Source organism: Gadus morhua, chromosome 21 (genome assembly GCF_902167405.1).
Source record: "Gadus morhua chromosome 21, gadMor3.0, whole genome shotgun sequence".
Lineage (NCBI taxonomy): Eukaryota > Metazoa > Chordata > Actinopteri > Gadiformes > Gadidae > Gadus > Gadus morhua.
Genome location: NC_044068.1, coordinates 16,594,109 through 16,615,992, shown reverse-complemented (window position 1 = coordinate 16,615,992; position 21,884 = coordinate 16,594,109). Strand labels below are relative to the sequence as shown.

Genomic DNA, 21,884 nt, shown 5'->3' with positions numbered 1-21,884 from the left:
GTTGACGGTGAAGTTGTACTTGTTGTAATCCCCACTCCAGCCACTGTGGGTGCTGTGGTCGTGGATTTGGTACAGTTCAGTAATGATATTTGGCCCAATCTGGCAACACTGTTGTTGGTTGTGATGACTTTGAAATGTGAAACATGGCTGCACCAAAGTAATGGGAGATACATATGCAATGTCCCAGCTTTTAAAGCGTCTATGACTGATCGGTAATCCGGATCGATTAATCGATAGATCAGCGTCTTTGGACATTTGGACATGTCGTCCGCAGACTCCGGTGGGGGGTCCGAAGGCCCTAAGAAAGAAGGGTTCAGGGGTCCGGGGCTGAGAGCCGCCAGGACCACCACCTTCTTCAGAGCCTTCAACCCTGAACTCTTCATCAAACCAGTGAGACCAGTGACGCACTATACCATCAATTGGTTCTCAACATGTATTGGGGCTAACACCAATACCAAACAGAAATGCACAATCTTAAAGTTGTAGGGAATGAGTTTGTTAAAACGCCACACACACTAGATATGCTTGTCAATATCTTTCGCGATATTACCAACCCAGCCGACCAGAAACATGTATCACTAACCGATAGTGGTTGATCAAAATAAGAAGTCATTTTCAAGATTATGTTTAAAATCCTGAAAAAAGGCATACTGTTTGGGATCCATGTCTAACATACGCACATACAACAAATACAGGTTATTATAAAAAGTGACTTGACATGTATTTGTCATTATAACCTGTGTCTAATAATGTGTATTTGTTTTCTGTCAAAGTGTATTTGCCATCATAACCTGTATATCACAACGTGCAGCCTATCTTGTATTAACGTGTGTTGTGCCATATGTGTTGCAGAACAAACCGGTGATGGTGTTTGGCCTGCTGAGCATCAGCGTGTGTGTGGGTTACCTGGGGTACCTGCACGCCATGAAGGACAACGACCAGACACTGTACGAGGCCACAGACAGCGAGGGGGAGAAGTACATGAGGAGGAAAACCTCCAAATGGGACTGATGGGGGGACAATGTTTTATTATATCATCAATGCTATATCTGTAATTTAGGCCTATTATTTAAATGTACGAATGGGACCAGTGAGGTCTACTGTGGCAAATATTTCAGGATTAAAATGGGAACTTTTCTTTTGTGGTTTTTGTAAAATGCAGACTGCAAAGATCAGGCAACAAGCAGAAACATTGCTTTCTAATTATTGTCAATTCTTTTGGGAACTTTTCATGAATTTAGAATGTTTTTTACCTCTGAAATAAGAGCCTACAAAAGATGGCTTATTAAGTAGAAAACGAAAGTGGAATTTATGTTAGACAAGGTCTTGGGTTTGATCCCCCACATCCGCATCCTGCACCCTTGACCTCTATCTGCATTATGTTGATGAAAATAAAGTATTATGTTTGATTGTATATTGTGCTGTTGCTGTAATGAATGTAAACCACCGGTCACACATGCGTCTTTAGAAAGAGAACTGCAGACAGCTGCTTTGATTAAGGTCTATATTCAAATAAATTTCAGGGCGATACAGTGATACGTTATTTATATTAAAGCAGCATGGCAGTAGACCAACACTCCAATATAGTTTGGCTTGCGGTATTTATGGCATTATGTTAAATTGAAATGTATTAATATGTATGTCAATGACCGTTTAAGTCTTGGAGAATGAATGAATAAGCGATCGGATCTGGAATCATTTCTAGTAAACTGAGGTTACTTCATAGAGAGAAGTGGATCCTAGCCTGTTGCCAGTGGAAAACTCCTTAAATCGGTGTATAACACAGGTTCCCCACCAGAGGCCGCTGATGTATAGACACCCCCACTGGTGAATCCGTGGATCACTAGATTATCTTAAAATCATAGATACAAATAAACAGACCTAGGGAGGGATTTTAATAAAGAGAGTAAAGTGGTAAAATGCAACGTTTTTTTTATTAAACTTCAAATTAATTGAAATGCAATATCTAACAAATGTCATTAATGCTATATCGCTAGATTCAATCAAGCGGTAGAATTAGTAACTAAGTTGATTGATGACTCATTATTTAAAAGTAACAACCGAAAATGTAATATCTAAATGGCAAGAAAATAGGGAACAACAAATAAAGTAGGCTAAGAACATTATCTCACAATTCCTCTCGGCTCCTCAAGTCGAGTGGTTTACACAGCACTCTGCTATGTGCCCAAACCAGAACACTCGCTAGTGTGTGTGTGTGTGTGTGTGTGTGTGTGTGTGTGTGTGTGTGTGTGTGTGTGTGTGTGTGTGTGTGTGTGTGTGTGTGTGTGTGTGTGTGTGTGTGTGTGTGTGTGTGTGTGTGTGTGTGTGTGTGTGCGTGTGTGTGCGTGTGCGCGTGTGCGCGTCTCCCCGCCCTCTGAGGTTATACATTCATGCTCAGCATCTCCTGCTCGCAGAGCCGTATCACTGGGAGCTCAGCAACATGGCGGAGGAAAGTCAGGCGGTCCAACACGTCTGTTCCCCGGGCCACAGCAACACCACCTCTCGCCGTATGCCGGGACTATGTTAAAGTACTCCGTCCCACCGTGCAAACCCCGCAACAATCGACACAAAAAGGCTGTGAAGGAGCTTTAAGATGAGCCGACGGTCAACAGGTAGGATACACTTTTATCATCAAGTCAGGTGCAGCGTATTTGTACTCCGCGTCTGATGTGTATTATTTACATATTGCTCATCTTGTCTTTGTCCGAGGCAATGCCGTGTGCTAAAGCGGTTTAAACTTCAGCCATGGATGGGATGTTTGCAGAAATGTGCTGCATATGGTTTCTTGTGTGGCATATTGTCAACATCAACACTTAATTTCCCCACTAAAACCCTGTAGAGCGCCTCGGCCCCGTCTCGTCCCCGCTTCTCCCCGCGGACCACGTCTTAAACTCGGGAGCAGTTCTCTTCCCCGGTACGATGCTCACTTCCACGTGTCGTTTATTGTGTTGTTTCACGCTTGTAAAATGAAACCCTGTGCAACTATTTTCGTTGTGCACCCTGTCTGACTTACAGGTGCTTTCGATCAACATGGCTGTCCCCTGGTCGTGTTCCCAGCGGACGGTCTCGACAAACTCGCCACGGAGCTCAATAAAGCCGAGGTGGTCGACTTCATCAACTATTTTCTGATTCTGCATAAGTAAGTCCAAGACAAAGAAGTCTCTGTCTGCGGACAGAGGGAGGGTGGGGGCGTGGTTCAAATATTTTCATACCGATGTCCATGCATGGGTGTTTTATAATAACTCTTCTGTCAACAGTAAAAAACAGGACCGAGACAGCCTGGTCTCCGTCGTGGCGGATTTGAGGCAGGCACCTCTCTCTGCCGCAAGAATCATAGCGGAAACACTGCTCCTCCTTCAGGTACAAACACTGCCATGTGCTTTAGGTCTAGTTAAGATGGAAAGGATCAAACGCCACGTTGAAACAGAGGAATAATGGGAAACGACCACAATCCATCTTGTAAATTGGTTGCAGTATTGGTCATGATTTGGAACATGTTTTATTCTCACAAAGCATACACGTTTAAATGTATAATATACACAATGAGACAAGTTTCACTGTTTTTAAAGTTAGTACTTCCAAGGACTCCTGTGTTACATACACATTTCTCATCAGAGGGATTAATAAAGTTATCTTCCTATCGATCTTACTGCAAACCAGTGAGTGAAGTGATGGGGTTAACATATCCACTGCAAATACAATTCGGTTCCAACAGTTAAAGGCACTGTAAGCGATATATTTTTTTAAAAATGTGTTAAATGGCTCTATATTCCGACAACCCACCTCTTATGTGGAGTTGTTGGGTCAGTAACCTGGATCTCCCAGTCCCTTCGGCGTACAATAAACAAGAAGGAATTTCTTGTATCCCGGTCCCACTTTATCCAATCACGGAGCGAGACCTCCAGACTTAGGCGGTCCTCCCTGAACGTTCAAAGGCCGGCAGCAGGGTTTCAGTGTTGATTGCAAAGGGCAGAACATGCAAAGCTGCTGATTCCAGCCCTGCCTTGCACAACCATACACGCTAAGCCAAAGGAAAACGACGGGAGGAGGGAGGGAGGAGAAAGGGAGGGTACCAGTCTTGACCAGCCTACCTGCTGTTATGAGTTGATCCCCTTGCTAGCTGGCTAGCTCACTCAATCCTGAGTGATGCTGAATATTATGCAACGTTTTAATGCAGATTGCTGCCCTGCACTATGTGATCCGCAGTGCAAAGCACCCTGGGAATGCAGTTTCCTGCTGGATGTGGGCATACTGGAATTCCTTCCTAGGCGAACAGGAGCATGGGTAGTGAACTGGGTGATGATGTCACATCAGTCGGGTCACATGTTTCGGGGCATTCAAGAACCACTGGGGAAGTACATAAACCGGGGAAGAGAGCCATTATGTTTAATTAGAAAAATAACGGCTGTTGGAAATGATTGTGGTTGAGCTGTTTACCAAACACAACCCTCTATAAGAAACCAGATCTTATATTGTGTTGGTTTCTAAAGTGCACACATTCCCCAGCTCCTGCCCTGCACATGTCTAGGATCGCTGGGTTTGCTACGGCCACATTTCCCCACACACACACGCCGAGGAATTTTCCTGGAATGTTAATTTGTCTGTCTGTTCACCAGACTGCCAGCACGGTCCACACGGCCTACCTCGTCCTACCGATTAAGAAAGACGTCTTGAAGACGTTGCAGAAAAGCATCGCTCCCTCAAAACCCCACAACACCGCCTTCAAGGTAGAGTCAAAGCCCAGAGAAGAAGAGAAACTCTTCTCGTATCCATACGCTCCGTCTCTTGGCTGTGACCCAGTGGATTTCCTCTGTTTGCTTTCAGAAAGTTCTGCTGAAGGACGTTGCTGAACTCTCCAACTACATCGACCGGAGCCAGCTGCCACCCTGTTTAGGAGGCTACTTCATGTACCATCACCCGAGCTGGGTAGCCTTCATCAAGGTGCGTCCAGCACTATAAAACAACTGCCCACCCTCCATTCTATTCTCTATCTCTGGGTATTAGCAGTGTTTTTGGATGTTTACATGAGGAGAATCAAACCAAGGGATGCGGAGGCTCCATCCCAAGCACTTTTCCTGTTTACCTTCGAGGAAACTAAAAGTGACGTGTTGATTATCTGTGTCAATCACAAGCAAACTGGCGGTGCTATAAGGGTCCACTGTAGGTCTTAACACTTTAGTCGAAAACTCCTCTTGTGTGTGGGAAAGACTGATGGCCCCCCGTTCATGAAGCCACTCCATGCTGCCTCTCTAGCTCCCAAAGAATGAACACCGTAACCCTGCTGTAGGAAGTAAGAAACCTTAAAAGTATGCTTACTATAGATCTACTAGGATGCAGGTTTTCATCCCAGCCTATAAGTGCCTCTGCCACCTATTTTGGGGCGGGGATGATCTGGCGTGGGATTGGCTCAGGAGACTCGGGCTAGGTTCAGGTTTATTGTGCAGGCCCCTGGCAAGAGCAGCTATGTTCATATTTAGAGAGTCACCCGATCTTATGATCATACACAGACACAAACACTCTCGCACTCGCACACACATTCACGTCAGAGCACCTCTCCTTCATTGTCTGTTACCATGGCGCTGCTTGCGCAAGAGCGCCGTGCAATCAGCTGACCTCATTAGCAAGTGAAAGGGGCTTCTGTGTTCACGGGGTCATTAGATTATATTCAGTCATGTTCAAAAGGGGGCGGACGGCCATGTTGGACCACTATCGTCGCCCTAGCGTAGCGTCAAGAGTCCATAGTCGGGAGGGCTCGTGGTTAATGCAACGCTTGATGCAAGGCTTCACACTAGGCCGTTCTAGTTCTGGAGGTTAGGCCACCCCCAGAGCCTCTTTTAAACATGAGCTAGTGGCTGTGAAGACTCATTGTTCTCTCTGACATAACAATTAGTCCAACAGCTTGAATGAATAGATTGTGTGGCAAGCGGACCCATAATAACTCAGTGTGGTGGTGGGGGTATACTTGGAGACGTGTATACCCCCCCCCCCCCCCGACATGGAGACGAGGAGTGGGCCATCATAAACTATACAGCTATTACATTATCATACATTACCACAAGCAGCGATTACAAGAATGCAACTGTTTAGCCAGATTTAAGGACTGTAGTAAATAGAGTTTATAGGTCCTGTCTATCAGAGATACGTAGAAAGACAATGGTTATTTCAATAAAGCAATTGAACCGACTATTGAGAAGTTTCATGCAAGTTAACTTTGAATTTGTGGTCCCACATCTATCAAAAAAATCTCAAGCTCGTCCTGTGTAGGATGCTTCCTCTGCCACTTTAAGCTGCTTCTCTTACTTACAAAATATTGGTTAGGTGGGGTACAATGCCCACCTAGGAGAACATCTGGAAGTATTATAGACCGAGGTCTAGGGAGTTCCAGAACTTGAACGGCAGTAGCGCGTCCACTCGTTGTCCAGTCATTAACCCCACATTCTGGTACCTCCTGGTTCTCTTGAGCGTTACATGGCTGCGGTTCTCTCTTGTGACAGGAGATAGACCTGTTCCTGCAGGAGTTCCTCTCTGTGGTGCAGCGTCTTCCCACCTGTATCTCCACCCTCCAGTCCATCTCCAGGCTCCCCATCCCAGAGGACCTCCACCTGCTCACAGACTTCTGCTCCGCCAACCAGAACCTGTTCCTCCGTCTCAGAAGGTCAGGGTGCAGCAATTCACTCTTGCATTTGTTTTCACATCCTATGTGTTTGATGTGCTGATGCTTATTTTATTGGCTGGTTATGATGGTTTCGTTAAGGAGTTGGGTAAGAGATGTTTAAGGAATTCGGTTGATCGTTATTTTAGCCTTTGAGTGGATAAGGAAAAAGTGAAGCATGTTATTGCTAGCATGAAGTTGACCCATGGATATTTGGGGTATTTGGTATTTACAGGATATTTGGGATTCAACCATTGTAGGAGGGATCAGGGATGTTTATTGTTGATGCTAGCAATTTTCCTGCTTGCTACCATGCCCCAAGAATGGCTAAAGTATCAATCGTGCATCACGTGAAATCCTCTCAATCCAGTTTTGTAACATATCTTATGCTGTGGTTTTGTAGCAAGGGGCCCAAATGCCTTGGTAAAATAAAGATGCGATCTTGGGAATAAATTGCATTATGCAGATAAACACGCTAGCCTGCCATCCGCTTTCCTGATTCCGAACAGTATGCAACTAGACTGTGGTCACAGGTTCTGTATTTTTTTGTAGGGATAACATCGTCTTGGTTCACTGCCTGGAGCACAGTCATGTTCTTATTGTAGAGATACCAGTCCTGTTTTTATTCTGCATTTCCATCAAACATTAGTCCGCTACGATCATGTGCTCTGTGTTATTATTTGCCCCCCTTGGGCCCCCTGATCCTGAACGTATCTGGACACGCCCCTGTCCTGGTCCTTGGGTGACTGGTTGCTTGTCTCTGATTGGGTTTGCAGGGAGCTGGGTTTGGACGAGCTCCAGGACCACTGCGAACAGATGGGGAGCAAGCTGAGGTTCCCTGAGCAGGACCCCTGCTACCTGGCCATGGCCGGGACCCCCCTGTTCACAGACACGGCCAGGGACATGCTCCACCACTACAGCAGGTAGTGCACTTTACCCCCTTCAATAACGTAGGATATCTAAGACCTTTACAAGCTGCTTTCTAAATTACATTTTGCTCCACATATTACGTGTAGGCCTGTAGATATTTTATGTTTGGTTAATTTGTCATATTCACCTTCCTGTAAATCCGCTGATTTGACTTCCCACAATGAAATTCTCGATGGAATGGGATGATTAAATGGGTCATTTTAATTCAGCCATGTTCATTTCATCATGTCCGCATCTATGTAATTGGGACTTTCATCATATAGTTTTAAAGTTTCTTAATTATAACAGTTTTCCCCTCACGCTTACAGAATAACTTCCGCCGTGGCCAAAATTGAGTTGCTATGGCAACAGGCCTTCTACAAGGCCCATGCCCAGCTCAGGCTCCTCCAGCTCCACAAGGAAGCACTGAGGGTACGGCTAATAATAAGTAGTACTTCTGTCCTCAATTTGAACTGTTGACCAAACTGTTGTCTAGCGCGTTAGTCCACTACTAGTATCAACCAGTTAACCAGGAATGTGTACAGAGGGATCAAATTACTGTTGATCCTTGTGTTTTTTTACAACCTGCTTTTTGACCTGGGTGCTCCACTGCTCATTCTGCTCTCTTTTGTCACTGCAGACTGCTAAACCTTCAAGTTCTTGCATCTCGTCAAACGGAAGACGCTTTTTTAAATCCAGACGATACAATGGGAACACCAAAGCATAGAATCAAATTGAGAGTAACAGTTCCAGTTCTGCAAGACATCAGACTGGAGGTCTGAGCTTGCAGACCAATCTGTGAGCTCATGTTTTATTTGTTCTGGCATATTGGTTTTGCTCCCACGCCCATTCTGTAGGGATGTTTGCGAATGGGAAGATGAAAATAAGAACAGTGTTCATATCAGAAACTCGCGTCTCTGGACAGACAAAGGCTATTTCAGATTGTTGGGTGGGGGAACTGAAGGTGGTATTCGTCGCTCAGCCAGCGTTTAGAACCAAGATGGCTGCTTGGTGAATAACAGCCGATACAAAGCGAGTCTGCACGAAACACGACTGTTAATAATATCAAATAAAGAAACTGTTAATTTATAGTTTACTGTTTTGTATTTTGGACTTTTTCATACCCCACTGCGGCAACCTACCAGACAAACAAATCCTTGTATGTGCAATGTGGCTGTCCTCAGATTAGAGATCAGATGGAGGCCCTCCTGACGGAGAGGGTCCAGCCCTACAGGGTGGAGGTCGCTGAAGACGAGGAGAGGGCCCGGGCGACGGCGGCAGAGTTTGAGGCGTCCGTCTACACTCCGGCCATGGTGAGAGAATCTAATGCTACCAGTGCCCTGGTTTCGGGAAATTAGGACTTAGTCCCAATCCCATTCTACCCCTTACCCCTTCCCCTTCCCCTTACCCCTCCCCCTTGTTTTGAAGGCGTAAGGGGTAGAAATGAGATTGGGCCTAAGGCCCAATCCCATTTCTACCCCTTACGCCTTCCCCTTCCCCCTTCCAAACAAGGGGGAGGGGGAAGGGGAAGGGGGAAGGGGTAGAAATGGGATTGGGCCTTAGTCCGGTGAGAGGTCCTTATTCTCCGGGTCAAAACAGGCTGGTCTAGTGGTGAGGGTCTCAGGCTCTCGCGCGGCTTTGGGTTTGAGCCTTCAATTCCCACGTCCATGAACTTGCTACTTAATTTGCACGCTGTATGTTTTTGTATGTTTTAATTTTAGATTTGACTACTTTGACTACTTTCTAGTTACTTTTGTAACTTTTATTGTAGTTTCCAGATAAATGATACATAGATAAGATGTATTGTTGTTATTATGACTCTATATTATCCCTGAGCCGGATGCCTTACCCCTACCTTCTCATGAATCACTTTTAGATGAAGGAGTCTATGCAGTGAGTTACAAATTCAGAATTTTTTAAATACTTTACCCCGTGCAGGCCCTGGTCCGCTGCTCAGAAGACGTCCTCCACACCCTGGAGGAGACGGTCCCCGGGGGGGGGGGTCCGGGCAGGGAGCCCTGGGTGGGGGAGCTGGAGGCGCTGAAGGACCAGCTGCTCTCCGCGGTGGAGCCCCTCCACCAGACGATCGGCGCTCAGTGCGACTTCCACCGCTGCCTCAGCAAGGTAGGCTCAGGCTCAGGGAGGTCTCTGCAGCTCGGCTCCAACACCCCAGCGACCACCGGTACTGTAGCGTTTCATCTGGGGGATGAAACCAAACGCATTTAGCCGCTGCTAGCAATGGAGCTAAAGCAGGTCAGAATCATGGCAGCTTGGTCTGGAACCAGTCTTCCATGTTTAACCTTTTGAAAAACGCTGTGAAGTGGTGCGTTAAACCCCCTTTGCCCCCCTCCCTCCAGGCTAACAGGTGGTACGGTCTGGTCCTGCGGGAGAACTTCCTCCAGGGGCTGCTGCTGGGACTGAAGGAGGAGTCCCCCTCCTGCGTGTCCGGCCAACGTCAGGGCCGGTCGGGGCAGGGGCCCGGCCCAGACCCCCGGAGGAAGGCGCTGGCCGCCTTCCTCCGGGGGAACCCCCCTCCGGCTCTGCAGGAGCTGCTGGTCCTGGCCCAGCTGGCTCACACCCTGCCCCAGCCCCGGCTGCAGAGGGCCGGCCGCCAGGTGGCCCAGCGGTGAGTGGTCTGGTCCCCTACGTCTCAGACGGGGTGATGTTGACGATAATGACGAGTATGAGGGACTTGACCTCAGGAGCGGTTGATGGTTGGGAAATCTGGCGTGTTAATTCTTTGTGGTCTAGTATTGTTGCATGTGGCTGGTAAATTCAGACCTTAATCGTTTAAAGTGTGAGTCACATACTTACTAGTGCATCCACAGGGTGCAGTTGTATTGCCTGTTAAGCCCTAGGAGACGGTACATGTGATTAAGGGCTATAAAAATACAATTAAATTGAATTATTGCATATTTTGAACTAGATCGACCATGTGTCCCTGACCAACTTTCTCGATGTTTTCAACTGAAAGGTTTTATGCTTTGTCGACCCTCTCTAGGTGCATGACTCTCAGGAAGCTCCTCATCTCGCAGGACACCTTGGCCTTCAGTGACCTCCAGATAGCGATCCAATGGCAGTACGACCTTCTGAGCAGCAGCCATGTCAGCCCCCCTCATGCTCTACCGCCTGAGGCTGCGAAACCCAACGGCACTGCAGAACAAACAGAAAGGAACCCTTCTCTGTCCCCTCGTTCACGCTCCAATCCCGTTTGTGAGATCCGATCACCGGCAGTGAGTCGTTCCCACTGCCGGTGCTCCCCCACCAGTCCGGGCCCCTGGAGGATTGGGAAGGACTCTGGACACCAGCAGCAGGTCCTTTTGGCCATGCCCCCTCAGACGGAGGGGAAGCCCTCCTCCCTGAGCTCCTTCGACTCTGGCTTCGATGGCGCCGGCTGCAGCCCCCTCGAAGCAGCAGCCGGCGGTGGCGGCGGCGGAAGGGAGGCGTGGCAAGGCCTCTCCGGTGGGACCGGATCGAGGGAGTCGTTCAGGCCCTCTGGAGCGCCGCCCCGGACCCACGCGGAGAACTCGTCTGGCGCTTTGGATGCAGAGGACCTGAAGGAGGCCTTTGACTTTGGTTCCGTGGGGAATTCATCGAGGGCTAGCGTCCAGGTCGTCCCTAAAATCAAACTCGACTCGCTGAACTTTCAGATCAAGGTTCAAAGGTCGGCCACACCGCCGCAGAACCCTTGGCTCAGCCTCCCAGTGGACGACCTGGAGAACTCCTACACCGTCACCATTACCCAGAATCCCCCGGGACAGCAGAAGGCTCCAGATCTCAGCAGGAACCATTCCAGTGGTTCCCGAGACCAGCCCACACAGACAGAGGTACCTGCCAGTCCTCTGTCCGACGCCGGGCCGCCAGCAGCAGACGGGATCCTGCCGTCGCTCGGTGGTAACCGGGATCCGGGACTTAGCCCGATCCGTCATCTCCTGTCCAGCACCATCACGGATGGGATGGAGAAGTCTGAATGCACAGCGGAGGGGAACCCCACGCTGATCTGGGACTCGTACGACTTCCACGACCAGAACCACGCTCATGAGCGGTACACCAACACTCCTTCTTGAGTGGGAAACCTATTGAATTCTGTCACACATGATGTGTATGAGTTGACCTAGTATAGTGTAGTTGACCTTTAATTGATGGAAATCATGGAAATCATTGCGTGTCGTTGGTTTTGTTGGTCCAGGCCCAGTGGCAGTGTCCAGGACTTCTCCATGATCGATTGGGACGTGACGGTTCAGCAGGACCTGAGGAACGTGGAGGAGATCCTGGAGCGGGCTGATGGGATCCTGGCGGTACGGTGACTTCATATTTATCCCTGGTATCATGAAAACAATTGTTTGTTTAAAGGGGCAATACTTTCTCCCTGGCCACTAGAGGGCAGAAAAACTCAAGACAAAATCGAATATAATAATTCTTTGCACAAAAGTCAACCAACAATTTTTCCATAATGGTTAGTTAAGGCAATGGTAAGCCATTATTTTTTGTTCTTTATTTATTTTAATTTTCTTTACCTCCTAGCAATCAATAAATCAAATGCCCTGACCAAAAATAACAAAATCTAGTCTCCCAGATCTGTTATAAGCCAACCGGTCTATCGACCTACCTAACTACCTACCGGATACCTGAGGTAGTCAGCCTGTGCACTACCCAAGATTTATTTAGGCACACTTTTCATACATTGCAAATGCTGTTGGTTGGACATTTGCTTGGCCAGGAGTAACGAGAAAAAAATAGTTATAAAATGACTACTTATATAAAAAGTGTTTATGATTGACTTCTGTGTTGATGTACAGGAAGAAGAGGACGTCCTCTCCCAGGAAGCCATGTTTGAGGACCTTGTGAGGTCTGAGACTCATCACTGGGAGTTATGGGAAAATGAGGAGCAGCTTGGTCCGGTATGTTCATAAACACAAATGGACGAAATCTGAAATATAGCTATAATCTATCAATCAACATATCAATATGTTTTATAATGCTTTTAACTGTATTTTGACTGTTTTCATATGGCAAAACTTCTATCGAAAAATTAGCATTTCATTATTTGACTTGAGAATTGTCGGATGCATTGCCCTTTTTGCACTTTCAGATGTGCGCTAGTGAGCTGGCTGAAGCTGGTGTACTCGGCCTGGATGAGGACCTCGATTACCCCGACTGCCACACCCGTGACTGGTGCCCAACACCGACCCCTTCCTCTGGGTCCGAGTCCCTGCTGGACAGCTGCTACCGTGTTGAAGACCGGACTCCCTCAGGGTTTGATTTGCCAGGAGACCGGGTAGACCTGCTCCCCGAGCTCAGGAACATCCACATCCTGGACGAGCTGATCCTGGAGGAGAACCTGGAGATCCACAAGCTCCGACGGCAGGTGGAGACCCTGGAGGAGGAGCGGAGGGGGGCCCACCGCGGGGAGCAGCATCCCTCGGCGGGCAGCGGGTCGGTGGGTCAGAGGGAGGAGCGGCAGGCCTTTCGTCACAAGCTGCAGAAGGAGACGATGGAGGTGGAGAGGATGGAGACGAGTTTGAAACAGGAGCTGGCCTCCGGGAGCAGCCGGACCAGGAAGGTGGTCAAGTGCTCGGCCCTCGTGACGTTTGGAACATTGGATCCGGACGACCAGGAACTCTGCGATGATCTTCTATCAGGGAGCCGGCGGCGTTCCCATAGGGCACTTCAGCAGAACTTAGAAGAGCCTCTTCGTGACACTCCAGGACAGGAGTGTCATGAAGACTCGGATGAACAACATGATGAAGAATCCTTGAACTGTGATCTCTACCCTCTCGCGGCTGATGTTGATGAAACTTCAGAGCCGCTACCAACTCTCAACCTTACAACCATCCGCAATTCCCAATATGATCTTGAGGGACTTCCTCCAGAAGAGGGTTTAGAGCCTCAGAGCGCGAGGGCTGAGATGGAAACGGACATGGAACCAGGAGGAAGTGACCTCACCTGCAAACCAGAAGCTTCCTTAATCCCCGAGATGGGACCAGAGGATGGAGCGTTTGACCCCGGCGGTGAGCCAACGCTGCCTCCTGGGCCTAAGCCCCGGGCAATCTCCCTGGAGGCCACAGCAGTCTCCATGGAGATACAGGAGAGGCCCTGTTCTGTGGAGCCCACATCAGAGCCTTCTCCAACACCAACACCACCCCTGTGTGATCCACCCCCGTGCGATCCACCCCCGTGCGATCCATCCCCGTGCGATCCACCCCCGTGCGATCCACCCCCATGCGATCCACCCCCATGCGATCCACCCCTATGCGATCCACCAACCGAAGCTCCACCCAAAGAGCGGAAGCACAGACCCTTATCCGGTGGCGATGGCCTCCTTGGCTCAGCCGTCAGCGGCCACAGCAACAACAACCACAACAACAACAACCCCCTCAGTGAGGAGTCTCCGGCGTCCTTCATGGAGGACGCGTTGGACACGGACAACGCTGCAATGGCGCCGGCATGCAACGGAACATCACAATACCCCCTCGGGAGCCAGACCCCCATGGGTCTCTGCTCCTCCGTCCCCCCCTCTCCCCCTCTGGAGACCCCAGGGGAGCTGATGGCGTGCGACCCTTGCGGGAGGTCGGATGACTGTGAGGACGTAGCGGACGGGTTTCAGCGCTCGGCGTCCACCAGGATCAGCAGAACCTTCTTACCGGCTCACCAGCCGACCGTGAAGCAAGAGGATTACTCAGAGGTACTGGCAGTGTGGCGCCTTACTTGCGAGGGTGATTTGAAAGCTGTTTAAAAAACAATCCACTGGTTACATCACAAGTTTCCGGTGAGATGTCTGGATGATGGCCATGTCACCTCCAAAGTGGATTGTTCCAAGTGCTAAGCTTCATCAGTCCATCACTCCCACTTGTGATGTCACACATGGATAGATTAATTGCTATTTAATAATACTTTCTGGTTAACGATTTCACATCTGTTTCAAACTCCATCAAATGAAGCCAGTTGATGGAGTGATAAATGTTGAAGTTGAGTAAAACAAGGTTACGTCCAACTCCTCATGACGTTTACATGAATTGATGTATCTGCGTTTTCGCCTCAGATCTCAGACTTTAAGACCCCCATCGTCCTGGACACGGGGTCTGGGGTGATGAAGGCCGGGTTTGCCGATGAGGAACTTCCGGCGATTATTTTCCCCACCGTCATTGGCCTGCCAAAGTATGAGGTAATGTCAGCAGATCAGGTCATCGTGGTCGGATCATAGAAGGCTTAAACAGATGTTGATGCCACAGATGTTGAAGGGCTACAGTTGTTCAGCGCTCTCTGGTTCTTCTGCAGGAGATGATGAACGGCAGCTCGGAGCGAGAGGGCTTCATCGGCCATGACGCCCAGCACATGAGGGGGGTCCTGGCCCTGAGGTACCCCATGAAGAACGGGGTCATCCACAACTGGGACGACATGGAGAAGGTACGGGTAGCACCCAGTGGGTTGAACTGGGACGGGTACCAGTGTGTATTGAACTGGGACGGGTACCAGTGTGTATTGAACTGGGACGGGTACCAGTGTGTATTGAACTGGGACGGGTACCAGTGTGTATTGAACTGGGACGGGTACCAGTGTGTATAGAACTGGGACGGGTACCAGTGTGTATAGAACTGGGACGGGTACCAGTGTGTATAGAACTGGGACGGGTACCAGTGTGTATAGAACTGGGACGGGTACCTGTGTGTGTGTGTGTGTGTGTGTGTGTGTGTGTGTGTGTGTGTGTGTGTGTGTGTGTGTGTGTGTGTGTGTGTGTGTGTGTGTGTGTGTGTGTGTGTGTGTGTGTGTGTGTGTGTCAAATGCCTGATCACTTATTAAGTAGGCTGTAGGTATGAGCAATATTGCCTGCCAAACAATGAAACAATTACATTTAATCTGTTGTGTTGAGCCTCACCCGAATTTCCGGTGCTACTCGAAAAACCACCGATGTGAATGTGGTTCTGCGAGTTAGGGCTACTGTACCTAACGTACCCTAAAGCTTAATTTAACAGACTCTACTGTCTAAGGTGGAGGATAGTCGAAGCATATGAAATTGGAGCAATCACAAAAAAGTGCTTTGTGATCGAGTTTTGAAAAAATCTGCACCTAGTGTGAAGTAACCCTAAGAATCAGAATAGAAATGTACGTTATGGAAGGAAAGATTAAATCTTTCCTTCCAGTGGCACAGATTCCTTCAGAATCTCTGAGCCACTTACAGCTGTGTATGCTATGTCAGTATTATGTTGTATTGAGGATGTCTTGCGTATGTTTTGTATGCTAATAAATAATGCATATAGAAATGTACATGTTTTTTGCATAGGGATTTTTTATACATTTTGCAATATTATTCTCATACCAATTTTTTTTTTTTAATTGAGTTCTAATGTTTGTAGTACACTACAACAGATCAACATTTGTAATATGTTTCCAGATCTGGCACCACGCCTTCCAGCAGCTGGGTGCCGACCCGGAGGACCACCCGGTGATGCTGACCGAAGCCCCCATGAGCCCCCTGCACAACCGGCAGCGCGCTGTGGAGGTCATGTTCGAGCGCTTCTGCGTGCCCTACGTCTACGTGGCCATGCAGGCCGTGCTGGCGCTGTACGCTGCCGGCCGCTGCACAGGTACGGCCGGCCAGAGGACTCTAGGGACACAACGCTTAGGGACAGCTCAGACTAAAAGGGGTCCTTCTTTTGAGAGGGGGGCATCTTAGTTTCAACCCCAAAATGCCTTTTAGGTGGGGGCATCTCTTTAAACTCCCTCCTCAAAAGGAAAAGGAAGACACGCGCAAGCAAAAACGCACACTCCCTGTGCTACACCTGAGCAAGTGTGCGTTAGGAGACATTATATTTTTCAACACATTCCAAAACTAATATTTGACTGTTAGTTATCACCTAAAGTACTGTCAAATGTTATTAATAGGTTTGTGTTTCAATTATTCCGAACAATAAGAGTTAACCAACAATTCTAAGCTAAACCAACAATTGCACGTATGAGACAAAAGGGATTTTCATAAGAGTTTAAATTGAGTTATATTGCATTGAGATAGAATGTTTCAATAAACCGTTTAATTGAGTCTAATATCTCCTCAAACATTAGACTATAACATATAGCTTGAGACAAAGCTACTACTAGATGGTTGTGGACCGGGGTACCTCTGCATCAGGGGCTCCAGTAACGCGCCCTGTGGTTCCCCAGGCGTGGTGTTGGACTCTGGGGACGGCGCCAGCCACAGCGTGCCGGTGTATGAGGGCTACAGCCTCCCGCACGCCGTCCAGCGCTTCCCCCTGGCCGGACTCGACGTCACCCTGCACCTCACCAAGGTACCCCCCCATGCTGGCCTCAGGTGTCTGCTCGTTCATGGTTCATGGTTTATTTCTACTACTCATTGTGTATGTAGAGGCCTTTTACCTGTTGATCCTTTGCTAGTTTTCATTCCACTTTTCCATCCATTGTTTTATTATTTGGACTTTAACTGTCCTGTAGCTGTGCTGTGAGATCCTAATGACCCATCTGGGGTTCAAAAATAACAGATCCTAAGAGATTTATTGCAGCTTTAACATTTTAATCTCAGATTATTCGGTCTGTATCTGTCCAGATAATGATCCTCTTGGTTTAGATTTATGGATCGTTTGCAATTGAGATCTATGGTAATATTCATATGGAAATTGTTGAGCTAACCATTGAATTATCCCAGTGGTCATTATCTCTGGTCTATTTAATTAGGTGTAATTAAAATGTATTTATACAGGGAAGAAGATGCGTGGTTGCTAGGCAACTCCCCTCACTTCAATCAAACAGGAGCTGTATAAACGATAACTCCATATGATCTACATAGTGATAATCATTTATGTTGTGGCCATTGTGTCTATAGCTGGGTTTGAGATCCTTGAAAGCACAAGATGCTAAACGTTCTGATTCACCAGTTGGTGAAGGAACCTTTCAACACTGGCCATTCTTATATCATCTGTGCCCATTCTATATTAGTCTAAACGTACAAGTTTCATTGCTGTGGTTGTGAGGTGTTTCAAAGTGTGGCCTATTCGGTTGAGTTGCAAGTGGGTTATCGGTCCTCTACCGGTAGAGCATTTACCCCCTGCCCAGTCTCCGCCAGAGGGCTCATGAATAATACACAGCCCCCCTCTTCGGTTACAACCAGGGGAGAGGATACGGCCTGAAGCTGTTGTTATCTGTACAGTCCACCCTGCATGTGTACCTCTTCCGCCATGAGGCGGCTGTGAGCCTCACTGAGGTCTCTGATCCTTGCAGCTCGACCGGAGCCGTTGAACGTTGCGTTCGAACAGCCCTTCCTCAGCCCCTTGCATCTGGCTGGGGACAGCTGGCCTCCATGACAGTGTCCTGCTCTGGAGAGTTCACTCTGTTTCTCTCTGCAGATCTGTTTGTTCCCTCGATCTTATTGAGGGCCCTTTCCAAGAATTGATAAATGATCCGACCAATCAGCATTAGGGGAAGGGATTTTCCGGTCACGCTGAGCGAAGGCTGTCTGACGTGAAATTGGGCGTTATTAAATCCTCAACGTGTGGAGCACATTCCTGCCGTGGACACATTGTTGATGGCAGCATGATATTGTTTTTCGGGGGTTTTATCAGTTGGTTGTATGGCCTTGAAGGATTTATCAGATTTCTCAAGATTGATGATTGATGAATACAGATTTCTTTGTACTTAAGCACATACTAGAGAATGTAGAGCCTTTACTACACACGGTGTGTGTGTGTGTGTGTGTGTGTGTGTGTGTGTGTGTGTGTGTGTGTGTGTGTGTGTGTGTGTGTGTGTGTGTGTGTGTGTGTGTGTGTGTGTGTGTGTGTGTGTGTGTGTGTGTGTGTGTGTGTCCCAGCTCCTCCAGGAGCAGGGCGTGTGCATGCGGACCAGTGCCGAGCTGGAGATCGTCAGGGAGATGAAGGAGCGGTGCTGCCGCGTGGCCCTGGACTATGAGGTGGAGTTGGCCCCCGGGGGCCCCTCTGCAGGGCGGGAGATGAGCTACACCTTGCCCGACGGACAGGTGGTGTGTCTGGACACCGAGAGGTTCAGGTGAGCGGGGGGGGGGGGGGGCAACTAAAGTGACATCATGCCCTCAATGTTTGTGAATCCATTTTATTCTGTGGTGTTTAAAACATTTCCACGACATCATCCGCTACTGGCTACTTGCCTATGTGAGCCTTTATATTTAGTTCTGGAGTGGCAACGTGTCAGTGTAGATTTGTTTTGTTTTTTTAATTTGCTTTATTGAAATGTTGCAAAATATCTGCTGTGCGGTCAGCAAAGGGATAGTGTAACGGTTACGGGACACGGAACATTCCAAGCCAGATTGTTCTCGGTTTGATCCCCAATCCATTCCTGTCGCCTTTCTTGAGCCAGTTGTCCCTAACCCTTACCAGCCCCGAGTAACTTAAATCTGCTGTCACTCACTATGAATAATAACACCTGCCAAGTGACTTAATAATAGGAAGCTAATCTTCTATTATCCATCATGATATGTGTTACAGCCAAACTCTCATTCAACGTATCCTAACTTTATTTAAACCTTTTATTGAAACCAGTTGTAGCTCACCTGCTCCATGTGGTTCTTTCAGGGCACCTGAGATTCTCTTCAGACCTGAGCTGATTGGCCGGGATCATTATGGGATGCACGAGAGCCTTTACAAGTCGGTCCTCAGCACGGACGTGGACCTGCGGAGGGAACTGTTGGGGAACATCGTCCTATCAGGTACAGCCCCCGGGTCACGTTTCACCAGTCAGCCATGGTCACCCGTTCAACCTGCAGACGCTCTAGCAAGCACGCTGGCAGCGTGTTATCTTAACCGGAAATTGGCCTCCTTTAACATTCCTGTGTGGGTCCTTTAATGAATACCTTAAGGTTCTTTGTACGGTTTGAGCAGTGGCGCTTGCTGTCATCCTGAAACAAACATGGCCTCTGTCCACAGTATCGAACCTTGGTTAAAGCATCATTTTTCCCGCTTTGTTTACCACGGAACGAAATTCCATGATTTGCAATGACGACTCCATGTGTCAGGAGATCCAATCCATTCTCCAATCACAGCATTCGTCCGTCTGTCCGTCCGTCCCCACAGGCGGGAACACGCTCCTGGCGGGCCTGCCCGAGCGGCTGCAGCGCGAGCTGGGCTGCCTAGAGCCGGGGGGGCCGGGGGGCCGGGTGCGGGTCTCCAGCCCCGCGGACCGAGGGTCCTCGGTGTGGCGGGGGGGGCGCGGCGCTGGCCAGCATGCCGGCACCGGGGGGCTGCGCCTGGATCAGCCGGGAGGAGTACGAGGAGTACGGCCCCCAGATCGTCTTCAGGAAGTGCTTCTGAGCCGGCCTCAGGTGTCTGCCTCACACGTCACGTGCAATATGTGTGTGTAAAAATGATATTTAATATACAAATCTATTTTATATTTATAGCTTCTTCTACTCTGGTGCCATGGTGCTCTCCTCTGCTCTGGGAATCTATTTATAAATGAGTGTCTTATTCTAGATGACGTATTCCGATTAATTTGTCCGTCCATAACTTGTTGTAACGCGTGTTTATGAATCTCTTACTTCATGAATGATTCCACATCTCTCAGAAGGGGGTAATGTCCAACAGGTAACCCAAACCCACGGTAGGATTTGGACCAATATGTTTTCCTCTTGTCTTTTACTACCAAACAAGCCTTGACTGCCATGGTCTTTAAATCCAGTTCAGGGATTATTGGGTGCATGTCGTTCAATGATTAACAGTGGGCCCATTCAGCCTCAACGCCATCCTCCTAAGCCTTTTAAGAGACACACTAACATCAAATGAAATAATATTCTAAGACTAAATTAATTAAAAATTCGTATTTAAAAAAAGGAACGATTTATTTTGATACATGTTTATTTGGTGTACGTTGGTGAATGAGACAAATGAGTACATGGGCCGTGATGAAGAGGTTGATTGTCATAACGACCGGTATCCAATGAAACATCTTGTAGTTAGACGTCAACGCTACCAATCGGCTCCTCATGACTTGCGCGTGGGGGCACATAACTGAATGAACTATAAACTTCACTCTGACTTTACAATGCAATACACTTCTCGTCTTTATACTTTCCTCGTGTTGTTCATCTACCTGAGCCAATGCAAATGCAAAGTCTTTTTGAGCGAGTTTGTGAAATGCAGAGAATTATGGTGGGAAACGCTGATTTATTTTCTTAGAATAACTGCCAACTTGTTCCAGGTGTTTTGATGACTTGTTTGATGTTTTTAACTGCATGGTTTGAGATCAATGAGTGTCTTTTGTGTATTTTTTTTTATATTTGTGTGATGTTGCTTTTGAGCTTTTACCTCCATCTTGTTCAGCAGTATTCTTTCTACATTTGTGAAAGCCTTTCCCTCTGTGCCAAAAATACATGCATTTTTACTTTACTTGAAACTAGAAAATTCTTTGCCTAAAACTAAACTACCTAAACATTTAGAAACACCAGCTGATTTACAAGTGTTTTGCTACAGCTTTTGGTTTTTAAACTTTTTGTGTGCTATGGAAGTATTTTATTTCAGCTTATAACTAAGCATTATAACTTTGTGTATTGCTTGGTTTCTGTTTACATATATGTTTGATGGTTCTGTGTCTGAAGTGTGTTTAATATTGTGTACTGCCCTTGTTTAAATGTACGTGGCGGTCATGTGGTTCTGCGGCTCAGGTCGGGTGGGGGAGACGAGGACTGTATCGGTGGGACGGGTTGGCCTCGTAGGGTCGGAGAATAAACTTACTACTCTGTTGAACGTATGATGTGTGACGAGCCTATGGATGTTTTGCACCAAGTCGCATGTCTGTTTTTTAATAATAAATATTTTATCTTTTAAAATGTGTGTTGCATTTATAATTGTATTCATATGAGAAGTGGGGGGTATGGGAAGCTTGGCTACAATAGTCCGACCACAGAAAGCCACGGACCCCGAGTCCGCAGCTGGTTTCAATTCCCACATAAACCCTGGTGGAAGTCGCTGGCGTCCCAAATATGCACTCTAACCACTTGTGGAACTCGTGCCAACTGGACATGTACTTTGTAAATACTTTGAGTTGAAGTGGATATTAAAACGCTTTGGCTCTTTAACAGGCACATAAATAGCCTATAAACCAGCGAAGGATATCCTAACTTTTAAAGTTTATTTTTCACCATTAATTGTAGTTGAATTGGGCAACATAGGGACATGTCCTTTGTAGTCTTGTTTTTCCAAAGATGAATAGGCTATATAGATTTACAACTTATTTCTTACTAAATTATAATGTACATATATGTGTGCAGGGTCCAATCCAATATACAAGTATTATGATTGACAAACGGTTGTTAAGTCGGCTGTATTGTGGACAAGGGCGCCATCTAGTG

At 47.6% G+C, this 21,884-nt stretch overlaps 2 protein-coding genes across 2 annotated transcripts; both read left to right on the top strand.

The window, feature by feature from the left end:
• Positions 1–82: 82 nt before the first annotated feature.
• On the top strand, positions 83–1,414 carry smim8 (small integral membrane protein 8). Its single transcript, XM_030344825.1, has 2 exons — positions 83–390; positions 853–1,414. The coding sequence occupies exons 1-2, from the start codon at positions 262–264 to the stop codon at positions 1,009–1,011; spliced, it is 288 nt and encodes a 95-aa protein (XP_030200685.1). The 5' UTR covers positions 83–261; the 3' UTR covers positions 1,012–1,414.
• Positions 1,415–2,394: 980 nt separating this feature from the next.
• Positions 2,395–21,362, top strand: LOC115534534 (uncharacterized). The gene is given in 24 exon segments (XM_030345576.1): positions 2,395–2,612; positions 2,840–2,914; positions 3,016–3,139; positions 3,258–3,360; positions 4,617–4,727; positions 4,825–4,941; positions 6,495–6,655; positions 7,429–7,575; positions 7,891–7,993; positions 8,746–8,874; positions 9,500–9,685; positions 9,919–10,187; positions 10,563–11,606; positions 11,751–11,859; positions 12,361–12,462; positions 12,654–14,246; positions 14,604–14,726; positions 14,840–14,968; positions 15,954–16,146; positions 16,721–16,845; positions 18,378–18,571; positions 19,114–19,247; positions 19,612–19,739; positions 19,741–21,362. Coding segments are annotated over 24 exon segments (5,526 nt in total). The 5' UTR covers positions 2,395–2,593; the 3' UTR covers positions 19,849–21,362.
• The last annotated feature ends 522 nt before the right edge of the window (positions 21,363–21,884 follow it).

Coding starts and splice junctions, on each gene's coding strand:
- smim8 (XM_030344825.1), top strand. CDS start 262: ATGTCGTCCGCAGACTCCGGTGGGGGGTCCGAAGGCCCTAAGAAAGAA. Junction 391..852: donor CTGAACTCTTCATCAAACCA/GTGAGACCAGTG, acceptor TATGTGTTGCAG/AACAAACCGGTGATGGTGTT.